At 37.5% G+C, this 11,824-nt stretch overlaps 1 protein-coding gene across 5 annotated transcripts in view; it reads right to left on the bottom strand.

The window, feature by feature from the left end:
• Nucleotides 1-11,824, bottom strand: part of GBF1 (golgi brefeldin A resistant guanine nucleotide exchange factor 1) — a 93,628-nt gene that overhangs the window by 25,205 nt on the left and 56,599 nt on the right. For 3 of the 5 annotated variants that reach the window (XM_010714425.3, XM_010714426.3, XM_019617599.2), the window contains exons 7-13: nucleotides 10,843-10,897; nucleotides 9,298-9,396; nucleotides 4,289-4,424; nucleotides 2,025-2,254; nucleotides 1,368-1,536; nucleotides 970-1,181; nucleotides 201-299 (exon numbers count right to left, since the gene is read on the bottom strand). In XM_010714425.3, the coding sequence (XP_010712727.1) occupies nucleotides 201-299; nucleotides 970-1,181; nucleotides 1,368-1,536; nucleotides 2,025-2,254; nucleotides 4,289-4,424; nucleotides 9,298-9,396; nucleotides 10,843-10,897 (1,000 nt within the window). The remainder of the gene's footprint in view (nucleotides 1-200; nucleotides 300-969; nucleotides 1,182-1,367; nucleotides 1,537-2,024; nucleotides 2,255-4,288; nucleotides 4,425-9,297; nucleotides 9,397-10,842; nucleotides 10,898-11,824) is intronic. The other 2 variants (XM_010714427.3, XM_010714428.3) reach the window with 1 other exon arrangement.

Below are 11,824 nucleotides of genomic sequence, written 5' to 3'. Positions count from 1 at the left end.
AAAAAAAAAAAGAAAAAAGGAATGAAAGTAGGCAACTACAGTATATTAGTCTCAAAGATGCTTCATTATCTAACAAGACAAGGAATACTTAGCCTACCCATTATCCACTCAGTGATTTTCGGACTGCATCTGATCACCTAGACTTTAACAAGCCTGAGGAACTATTACTAGGTACATACTGAAACTCAAAAAAAACTCACCTCCAACTGGAATTTCAGATGCTCTCTCATACTCTCAAAGAGGAGAAAACACACCCTGAGGGAGGCTGCATACAGATTGAGCCGTTCAACACTCAGTAGCTGAACAGAAAGACAAAAAGCCTTAAGAATTACACAGGCTACTCATTATGTGCTGTTAGTACTGGTACTCATGACAACCTTGAGATCAACATGTGGTCTCCCAGAGCAAATATTGAAAACAAACAAGAAAAACAAAACAACCCCTTATTCAGCCTCCTGGTCTCATTTTTATAAGGGAGAACAAATATACTTAATTTCCTTCTGCTTGTGATAACACTATTTTCCTGCTATAACTTTTTTTTTTTTGCAAAGTCATCAGATTATTTTTGTGGAGAAGTAACCTGGGAGAAAAACTGCCTCCAAGATGGCCCTTGTGCTACTAGCTGGGTACTACAAAGGTTCTACCTACTACTAAGATAGTAACTTGCATCCATAATTATCTCAAAACCAACTATATCAATATGTCATTATCCCTAATTAACAGTTTGTTCAAACCAGCTTCATCTTCCTCAGCCCTAGACTAAAGAAAATGGCTCATGAGAACATCTTTGGCTTCGCAACATCACTGTATCGCTGGTGCAAATCAGAACTCTCATCACAATACAGCAGAAAGCTTATTTTAGACTGAGATCCATCAAAGCTCAGAAGCTATACTTCAATAGACCGTTCTATCCAAATTAGTATCTAACTCTCCAGTGCCAAACCCCACGCTAGCGCAAATCAGACTCACTTGAAATAAATGTCGGCACAACTCTTCCTTCACAAGTCCTAGGAGAGACTGGCAGTTTGCAATGGGAGCAGACTCCAGAGCTACAGTTAGCAGCTGCAACCCCATGTGGATCATCACCTCAGAATTGTGGCGATCAAGAGGGTTGGTAAGTGAGATAAGAAAGCGAAATAATTCTCTAATACACGGCAATCCATAAGGGACCAGTGCTGCTCCTAAAGGAATAAGAGACATATCAGTATTGTTAACAATTGTTCCTAATTTTTTATGGTGTCTCACAAGTGTTACAAATGGAATAATCACAGACCAGCTGAGGAACAGGAATTTATCACCTTCAGAGCAGAAAGTGACATAGAATAGTGGAAAGCAGAACAGAGTTCAGCAACATTGCCATCTCTCACCTTCTTTTTGGGAAGACTGAGTAAAACGTACTCCTCGGGGATTTACATAGTCCATATCATGAACTGAGGCAGAGTCAGAATGTTCTGCTACAGAAGTGCACTCCTCTAAAACCTCAGGAATAGATTCAACAGAGGCTGACTGGATCTTCTCCTCCCTCAGACTTTCATTCTTCATTTATATCAGTCATTCAAGAAGGAAAAAAAAAAAACAAAAAACAAATTAGAAGGTATTACATAGGATAATCTGCAGCCCTCTCTTTCCAACACTTTCATTTCCATCTAGTTCTTACCTATTTTATTTTATTATAGGCTATGAGACTAGAATTTGACTTTGAAGATACTTCCACAATCAGTTTTTACTGCTCCTGAGGCTAGCATTAGTTCTTTTTTTTTTGTTTTAAATACTACATAATCTCAGCATATGATTTCTATCTACACCTTCTTAGCATTTTTACCACTCAGAGCACCTGCAGTTCTGAAAAATATATATATTTGTGAATTTAAAAATCACTTATAGTGAAGATGTTTTACTCTGACCCTAAGCCTTAAAATACAATATAAACACTGTGACCAAAAAAAGAAATAGAGCACGTGCATACTAAACCCACTACTAACGATGCCAGAAGTTATAGCTCTTCTTTATCAGCAACCATATACCTGGAGTTCAGGCTGGTTTTGATTATCAGTGACTTTGGCCTCATTTGAAGGCAATCCTGCATGAAGCCCCAAAGAAGTGACCGGGTCCAAGTCCGTCAGGTCTTCCTTGGAGGTGGTCTGTGAGGACATTTCCAAACCGCTGTCTGTAGCAGGGCTGACTGCAGATGAAATATTTTCAGAGCTTCCAGAGGAGCTGGGAGAAGGAGCATCTATGAAAGTAACTCCGCTTGCTGATAAGAAATAGAAGCAAAAAGGTCAGCATAATTCTGTACCTTAGCCTCAAGTTCATACAGTGAGTACAGCTGCAAAGGCTTACTTTCATCAGGGCATCACACTATCTCAGATACTTACGTATTAATGTAGAGAACATACAAAATTAATGCAGCAAGACTCTGTAAGTTCTCCAAATTAAAATAGAGTAGTTGGAATCTAACAGACTCATAGAATAAGGTAATCCATATCATTAAACAAAGGGTGCAGAGGGTTTCTCTCATTGAGAAGAAAGTAGAAAATAGTCCCAAAGGCGTACTTCAAACTCTGATAGAATGGACAAGCACTTTAAAGACTTGCATCAAGTTTTAGTCATTCCTTCAAAGTGAGAATATTATTATTATTATTATTATTATTATTATTTTTAACCTTGACTGGAAGGAAAGATCTATTTCTTTAAAACAAATTAAAGAAATAATTGCAATAGAATCCAAATAGGTCTGAAACAGAGTAGTGAGTATTTTTACTATTTCTAAATGCAAGACAATGCTCCAAGAATCTAAGCCTTCCTTTAAGAGAACTTAAATAAATAAATAAATAAACCAAATATTTTCAAAGAGAAGATGCACTCCAGAGCATGGTAATCAAATAAAGATACATAGAAGAATTGTGTATTTACATGTGAAATGCATATGGTTTTGCATAGTGGGATGTTTATTGCTGACTCGATTTTTGGAAGTGTCCTAAATAAGTAGCAGGATTTTACTTAATTTTTTCAAAATGCAATGCGTTAACACAATCAATTTTGCCATTTTGCACAATTAATACACTGTCTAGCCCTACAATCATTCACATGATATTTAATAGCTTTCTACAATGGAATAGGAGTCAGAACTACGTCTTTTACACAGCTATTGTTTCAAACTTCCTGTCTGCTTCCTTTCACTGTTAATGTTTATGTCTGAGACGTCAAAATGTAGAGCGCACAAGAAACAGAGTACTTTTCAGCCAGAGGGACTCATCCAAAAGAGAGGTTTAAACAGCTGTTACTATTTAGTCTATTACACAATAATAGGATATAGAAGTCCCCCAGCATTATGTTCTCAAGCTCACAGCACTTGTCACAGACTGCATCACTTCGGCAGGCGAACTGAAGCACACGCCAAAGGATTAATGTGTATACTGAACAGTTTCCTGCACACAAACTCTTTTCATGTACTGCTCTACCTTTTTTTTCCTCTACATAACTCCTCATGTCTTTTTCTATATCATAGCTTCTATTCTTCCCCTAACAGTTTTAAGTGTCCCCCATATTTCCCTGTCTCAATGCGCGTAGCCCCATGACTTTTATTAAATGTCATGGATTACGGATGCACACTTTCAATCTTTACACTTGTAGTGAGAAATATGTTCACTCACCTGTTCCAGATACGTAGGTTTCTGCACATCCCCTAGTTCCACCTTTATCTCTTCCCTGGTCAAACTTTGCTCTTCTTCCATTACTATCACCCCCACCCTCTTTGATACAATGTTTAGTACATCCTTCAGGAGTACATGAAAGAATATGCCACTCAGATCAACAATCTCTTATTGCAGACAACTGCATCATACAGTCTTTTAGCACTCTTTTCTCCCCAGATTCAACTCCCTTAGCTCACCTTTTTCCAGAGTTTTTGTTCTCAATTTCCTCACATACCTGAGGCACCCTCCATCTCCTCCATACCAAATAGTTTCATATAACCTCAGCCTCCTTTTAAAGTCTCCTTTCCTTTCCCTTATAGGAAACACACTACTGTGAGGCACACTGAAGGCAGAGAAATGCTGTCATATTAGCAATGGAGCTGTGTTTTCTGTCATCAATACATATTCTATTTCCTTCAAACTTTTTCTCCTGGACCTGAAGAGCTACAACATACTTATTGCTACAGACATCAAAAACTAAAATTTAAAAGAGTATAATGCAGATTAACTTGTTAAGAGAAATTAAATGAAGACATTCCAAGATAGCTCTGGAACAGATGCTGTTTGGTCTCTGGAAATAGACTTCAACCTACCTGTGACATTACTAGTATTGGCTGCTGGTTGTTCTGTTGCAGGAGAGACCTTAGTTACATGTCGAGGGGGCCTTGGTGATCTCTTCTGCTTTTTCCATTTTGATGACTCACTCATTCCTCCAGCTCTCATTTTCAACTGAAAACCATAAACCATCAAGAATTTCAGTACAACAAAATCAGACAGAACACTGAACTATACAAGTCAACCTCAAAGCTGCCTCAAAACTCTCAAAGTCAGACAATAGCAGTCAAACATACCACACAAAGTAATCAGCACAAAATCATGCAAACCAGCCCGACTCCCCATATTATCCAACACTCTATGTCTGAAACATAGAATTTACTGCAGCTATTCCACTAGTACTTTTTGTTTCAATTTACTCTTTATCTTTGAGTAATTCCATGTTTTCCTTCTTCCAGCAACCTCTCTTACTATTACAAAAGTGTTTATGTAACGTTTCATTCACTCCTGGTGCACAATACACTACAAATACCATTCTAATGGTTTAGGAATAAACCATGTTCTGATTTCACCGCCTTCCATCATTACTCCTCTTCAGTTCTAAATCCAACTTTTTGTCAACCAGGTTGCTACTACTAGTTCTTACACAAGTACTGGGCAAACAAACCACAGTAAGAGCAACGTAGACTGTGACACTTGTTGCAGACTGTGACAGTTATTGCAGGCATGCATAGATGTTCCAAAACTTCCTAACAACACTACAATATTTAGTTACACTGACAATGGCAATAGCAGGTTTGGAAATAGCTTCCTTCTAAAACAGTTTTGACTGAGTGCAGGAATGCCTGCTTCTTACTCTTGGGTTTGGGTTAAAAGTCAACTTTTCTGATGCTGTTAGATCTCCTCAATTTGGTGGTGAAAATTTAAACACTGAACAGGTTCCTTGCAGGTAGTGGAAACCATTCCGTAAGTCCCGGGAACAGTCCCTACACGATATTCCTCTCCAAAAAATTATTTCAGATTATATTTTAGACTATAACATTTCTTATTTCTTACATCCTGAGAGCCAGATTTTTATTATCTAGAAGACAGCTGCATCCCTTAATCTAATCCTTTTTTTCTGAAATCTCTTTCTTTTCAACTACTACTACTTTTAAATGTCACTATGTCTTCTAGATTCTGACAGTTTTTCCCTCTCTTCCCTTTTTCCATCTTGACTTTTCTCTGTACATAGTCTATAATTATTCTCATTCAAACAAAGCTTGTGAAAATGTTATGTCCCAATGTAATAGACCATTTGTGTAACTTCTTTGCACCACAAGTTCTATTCATCTGACAACAAATCCCTAAGTTTTAGCTATGCGACAGTTTCTTTCAGCTTATTAACAATAGATTCAGAACTACTTTGCCTTTCTTCCAAATTTTGTAGCAAGAATATCCCTCTAAACTTTTAACAAACACTTACATAGCAAGCACACAGCCAAAACTAAAATTGTGTAGATTTGTGAATCTAAGTCTTACAGGTCACAATCCTTCAGTGTAAAAATTGTCTGCTATCTCATCTTTCCTATTCACAAGCTCAAAGAGCTATATAAAATACTTGTTATCATTAATTCTTGCCAGTTTCTACTATTTCAAGTCTATTAGTTTCACTTTACATATTAAAATCTCCCCAAGACTTAAATATTATCAATAGGTTTATTCATCAAAGGCTGCTAATTGGACAAGATAGTTTTATTTGACCAACTAATTACTCTAGAAATTGCCATATTTAATTTCCTCCCTTTTTAGTAACTGATAAAAGGGAATCAGAAGACTTCTATAGTCTATTTCACAAAATTGCTTCAAGTATGAAGGAAATAGGGACTAATTTTATGTTAAACTCTTAAGCACCTGTTTCACATAATTAGAAAACAACAAAATTGCTTTTAACTAATTAACCACTTTTAACTGCTTTTAACTACTACATCCTGTTTACGAGGGTGGATAGTGATAGGACAAGGAGGGGTGGTTTTAAACTAAGACGGGAAATTTAGTTTAGATTTTAGGAGGAATTTTTCCACACAGACGGTGGTGACACACTGGAACAGGTTGCCCAAGGAGGTTGTGGATGCCCCATCCCTGGAGGCATTCAAGGCCAGGCTCTGGTCTAGCGGTTGGCAATGCTGCCCACGGCGGAGGGGGGGGGTGGAAACTAGATGAACTTATAGGTCCTTTTCAACCCAGGCCATTCTATGATTTTATGATCCTGCTGTCAGGTAAAAAGTTACATGTTAATAAATAATAATAAAACAAAAAAGAAATTGAACCAGCAGAACGGCACCAAGATATTGTTCGGGGCTAAGCGTGTTTGTACCATACCTTTTAGCATCAGCAATGCTCCTGAGAAACAACTTTTGAAACATCCTACCAGAAGGTCTGTGCTGACAATCTGAACGCTACTGCCAATCCCCTTTCACACAAGAGCATATACCAACTCAGATCAACATCAGTCCTTTTGAAAAGGTGCGTGCAATACACATTTATACTGAGTGCCAGATGCAATGCACTAACTCCAAGATTTTTCCATTTGAGGTTTATAAAGGGCATATGTCCATTGGCCATCATTTTGATGAAGCTATGCATCTCTGGAGATGAAGTCACAACAGCCTCACATGGATATCAAACTGTTTAGCCAGGGAAGCAAAATGGCTGCTTTTTTTCCCCATCCCAAGCTTTCAATTAAATTTTAAAGCATTCAGTAAAGTATTTACATTTATGTATTATGGACGAGATTACCAAATAGGTCTTTTTTATCTCATACCATTTGGTATTCTACATCCTACACAAATAGGTTTTCTGAAGATTAACTATTAGGATGACTTAGGACTACTCCCCATATCTTTCCTTGGCCCCTCTCTTTTGTTATGCCATAAAGATAAGATAGCAAAACAACAGTGACAAGTGGATAGCTTAAAAAAAAAACTGCAGAAGCACCACTTCAACAGAAATGTTTTGCTGATGTGAATTGACATGTTGCTTTAACAAACTCTAAGTCTGCAGATGCTAAAACAATACATGTATCAAAAAACAGAAGTAACATCTTCTTCCACTCTGTATTTTGTATTGAATTAAAACGATCAATATCTCGCTTCTTATATTTATATTCTCCAGTTTCCTCTTGACCAAAGGAACACTTTTCTAATGCTTGCTTTACCTTCAATACCAAAGCATTTCCTGATTTTGCTACAAAGCTTAGATGCATGTTAACAGACTGAGATTATAAACCTAAGATTTCCTTCTTGACTAAAGGTTACAGGCAATGGCATTTAATAGATCATTAGAAAAAATCCAGATTTTAAACATCATCCAAAACCCTCCTCCCTTCTAACGCTCAGTCATACGATAGCTGTTTTTTTTTTTTAATCAGTGTCCTTCACATTAGATTAAGCGTGTACTCCCACAATATATCCACTCGAAATCTGTATTTAAAATATATTCCTTAGAAATCAAAGCAGAGTGCAAGCTCAAAGTTGTTGTTCATTCATCTTGGGTTTCAGTATAGATTCCATTACATTTATCTTAGTTATCTTTGCATAAAGAAATATGTACACAAAATGCTAGAAGGAAAAAAAAAAATACAAGACACAAAACTCCTAATGTTTTCTCCGGTAGATGAGGTTTTTACAACAATACTCTATCTCAAGGTGAGGGAAGTCAAAATGTAGTACTACAAGGTTCTTTTAAGGGTCCATGAGATTCCATTTTTCTACAAACCACCTTACCTGCACTCGTTTGTTTTTCCATAACATACTGTAAGCCTCAAGAGAAAAGGGCAGGGGCCAATGATTAGTAACTAAAGTGATTATACTAAAACATGAGCTCATTCTAGATGCAGCATGGAACTGGTCAGCACACCAAGTAGCGTTCAAGACATGAAAGCATGCAGAGAGAACGCAGTCCACGATCCAAGTCCTGAAAACACCAATGCAGTCATCATCTCACCTACCTGCCTGTACAGCAACTACTAATTACATTTATCTTTGGCAACTATGAACAAAATCCACTCCCCAGATCTGTTCATCCTGACTCACATCTCAAAATCCAGTGTTTAGCTACAATACCTTCCTACCACAAAGGGAAATGTTTCTCATCTTTTCTTCTGGGTAACTGCATAAATCCACAAGTCTCCAGCCACTGTCTTTCCAAATTACTATGGACTATAGATACAGGACAACTAAATAGCAAAGACCTCTCTAAATCTTCAATCCAGCTCCTTATGGTCCAAATAGCATTAAAGGCAGACAAGAAATAAAGATAAAGTTTATGAACCAATATAGAAAACTGAGAAAGTCCCTTCTAAGATAGCTTCCCAGGGCTTCTGTGACCAGCACAAAAGCAATCAGCATGCCTACAGTATTTCTTTAGAAACTTCAGAGGGGAATTGGCAGAATCTAAAATGTTTCACAGTTCACTTTGGCCCCACTCATTCCTCATTAGCAAATGCTTATGCTGTGTTTGAACAACACTAACTTCAGTAAAAAACATTACCAAAAGTTATGGAAAATGTACAGTAGGTTCCTTAAAAAAAATCAAACCAAAAAAAACCCTTCAGAGAGCTGGAGTCTATGGCTTTTTGTCAAGTAAAAGAGCTCAGAGATTCACTTTGAGTAGCACTGTCCAAGACATGTTAGTTGGCATTCTGTTACATCAGTGATCAACAGCTAAGACAAAACATTCAAGCTTAAATATAGACTGCTATCTAAAAATGTTTCTTTTCTTCAGGTTTTCACCATCACAGAAAATTCAAACCTTGCCCATTCCATCCTACTCCTTTCCTTCAGAAGATGCCACAATCGTGCCTTAGATAGCACTCACCAGGGTCTTTGCCTCCCAAGCTGCAGCCACAACACTGCAAAGCAACCACTGCATGCATTCTCCCCAAAAGCCATGCTGTGACAAATGAGTGAAGGAAGAGTTGCTACACATAACAGGAAAATCTCTCACACGGTGTTTACAAGAGAAGGAAGAAGGGAGTAAGGTAAGAAGGGAGAAGGGAGGGAGAGACCTTCAGGTTCTTAAAGAGCAATACCCTCTCTAATTGGTTCAGGGCTTTGGGCTGTTCCCCACTACTTAGTTCCAGTTTGTTGAGGAGACATGAAGAGATCTGTGAAAGATAGGCAAATGCATGGTTTAAACAAGGAAAAATAAACTCAAAGAGACAAATAACATGGCAGAGTGCTAGGCTGCAGGGAAGACTCCCGCCATGCACAGCAAATACACAGAACAAGGTAACTGCACAGATCAGACACAAGGCACAGAATCACTGAGCTTGGAGTAGCCATCATTTGATAAGGGAAGCCTTCCTAAATTTAACTTAACCTTCACATTAGACCCCTTCTGCACACAGACCATGACAAATTCTGTACCTGCGGTAAATTAAACGGATCCCTTTTACCTTCTCTTAGGCTAATCTACCACCAGCACAGATCTAGTCACTTTTCTTCCATAGCAAAGGAAACAATCATGTTCTCATTACATTACTACACAGAACTAAAGCACCAAACTTGTTTTGGATTACTAAAAGTAAGTATTCAGACTCTCAAAACACAGCTATACTGTCTCCGAAATGTACATTTACAAAACACAAAAAAGATACTTTTATCAAGTCATTTGGGAAAAAAAAAAAAGTTATAATGCTACAAACACAGTATAATTAAGCAAAGTTTAAAGAGGCTTTTTCTTCTCTAGCATTTTTTTTCTGCCCAATTACTTTTAACAGTATTATCCTGTATATTTATTGACATTTCTTATATGGAGTAGAAAGAATATATATGTATGCAAGTATACATGGAATTCCTTAATTGAACCTCCCTTCACATAAGAAGCTGTTAGACTTATAAGCATGTGAGGCCGCATTTACAGTATCTGATATACTGAACCCAGCTGCTAAAAACATACTGAATGGAAGGAAATACTGCTGATGAACAAACCCTGATATTTAACTTCAAAAAACTGTTGACTTAAGGAAAGGGGGAAAAAAAAGAAGAAAAGAGCAGCCTACTTTGATTTGCCTGCTAACTGAGATGGCATTATCCATCTGAACTAAGGTTTTCGCTACAGAACGCTGCCCCTTCTAGAAGCTACCAAGGCTTTTTCCACAATAGCTTGATTTCATGCTGCTTTCATGCTGTCTCACCAGCCGCAAAAAATTGCTTTTTACTTTCTGGGCAATTATATTTTGAGAGCTCAGTATTAGTCCTGTAGTGAATAAGAAAAGATGAGAAAGAAGCTGGAGAGAGAGCAGAAGCAAATTATCAGAAGACACAAGCATCAAGTCCCAAGACTCATCAGGTCTTCTAGCCCATAGCAGCTATGATTGTTCCCACAAACCAGAATGACTACCGAGGCAGTAGTATACTTAGTAAGATTCACTACTGGACTATGGGGACATAATCCTACAGACTTAAATGAATGTAGTTCAACATGCTCTTTCAGTGAACTATGGACTTAAAAGAATGAAGAAATACATAAATGAAAATAAGTAATACAGGGATGAGCACAAGCCCAAGACAAAAAAGAGCTGAACAGCCAGCACAATAGTTACCCTTACCTTCTTCATGTTAGTTCCCATGTAGCTTTTAGGCTCTTCTTTAAACTGAGGCAACCTGAAAGACAAAAAAACCAAGACAAAATACATCAGTTTTTGGGGGTTAAGAAAGGAGGAGGAAAAATACAGTGGTCTTTCTAGTCACGCTGCAGCTAACAGAAAAGTAAAATTAGGTTTTCTCCACAAAAAAAGAGTCCTCTTGATTTCTGTTCCTGCCAAAAAATTTCTGAGGGGAAAAGCAGGTCTAAGTGAGAGGCACTTCACATGCTATTTGGCTGTTTCTCTGTGAAAAAGAAGGTGGCAATACTCAAAAAGTAAACAGGTAGCCAAATCATCCCTTTAGGCACTGCCTTTGTCTTGCTTTTATCTCCTGATATCCATAAGCCTCATAACAAAGGACAGAGTTTTTACACATTAAGTAATGGAAAGCATATCAATTTCACATAAGCATTTGGAGAAAAAGTGTTGTGTTCTCTCCTGTTTGATAACACTTGATTCTGACTTGATTCTGCCCCACATCTATCCTGTGCATTGCACAGAGTGCAGAAAGGAAACAAAACTTGAGAGCTTATTGGAACTGTGTGGCAATGGAAAAAAAAAACAAAACTGTTATGAGAGCTGTGTTTCAGAAACAGTCCGACTGTAATCTTTTCCTACTCTGACTATTCCTGTATCTGCATGTTTCAATTTTAGAATAACTAGAAAGAATGGTTACTTCACAAGATTGGATAAATAGTTTTTAAGTTAAATAACTTTCTTGAGTTTAGAAGTAATCTCAATAATTACCTGAAAGTTGCTGAAAAAAGCAGAACATTTGTCCAAAAGACACATGATCTCAAGAGTATAAAATTCTCTTTGATGCACAAAGTCAAAACTCCGAACTTGAAACTCAACCTGCGACTATCCAACACTACATTATCCATTCTTTCTCCTGGAGAATATTCTTTCTCCTGAAGAGAACTGTATTTTTAGAGCACTTTCTTCT

This window comes from Meleagris gallopavo, chromosome 8, assembly GCF_000146605.3.
Source record: "Meleagris gallopavo isolate NT-WF06-2002-E0010 breed Aviagen turkey brand Nicholas breeding stock chromosome 8, Turkey_5.1, whole genome shotgun sequence".
In the NCBI taxonomy this organism is placed as follows: Eukaryota; Metazoa; Chordata; class Aves; order Galliformes; family Phasianidae; genus Meleagris; species Meleagris gallopavo.
This window is presented reverse-complemented; position numbering and strand designations above follow the sequence as displayed.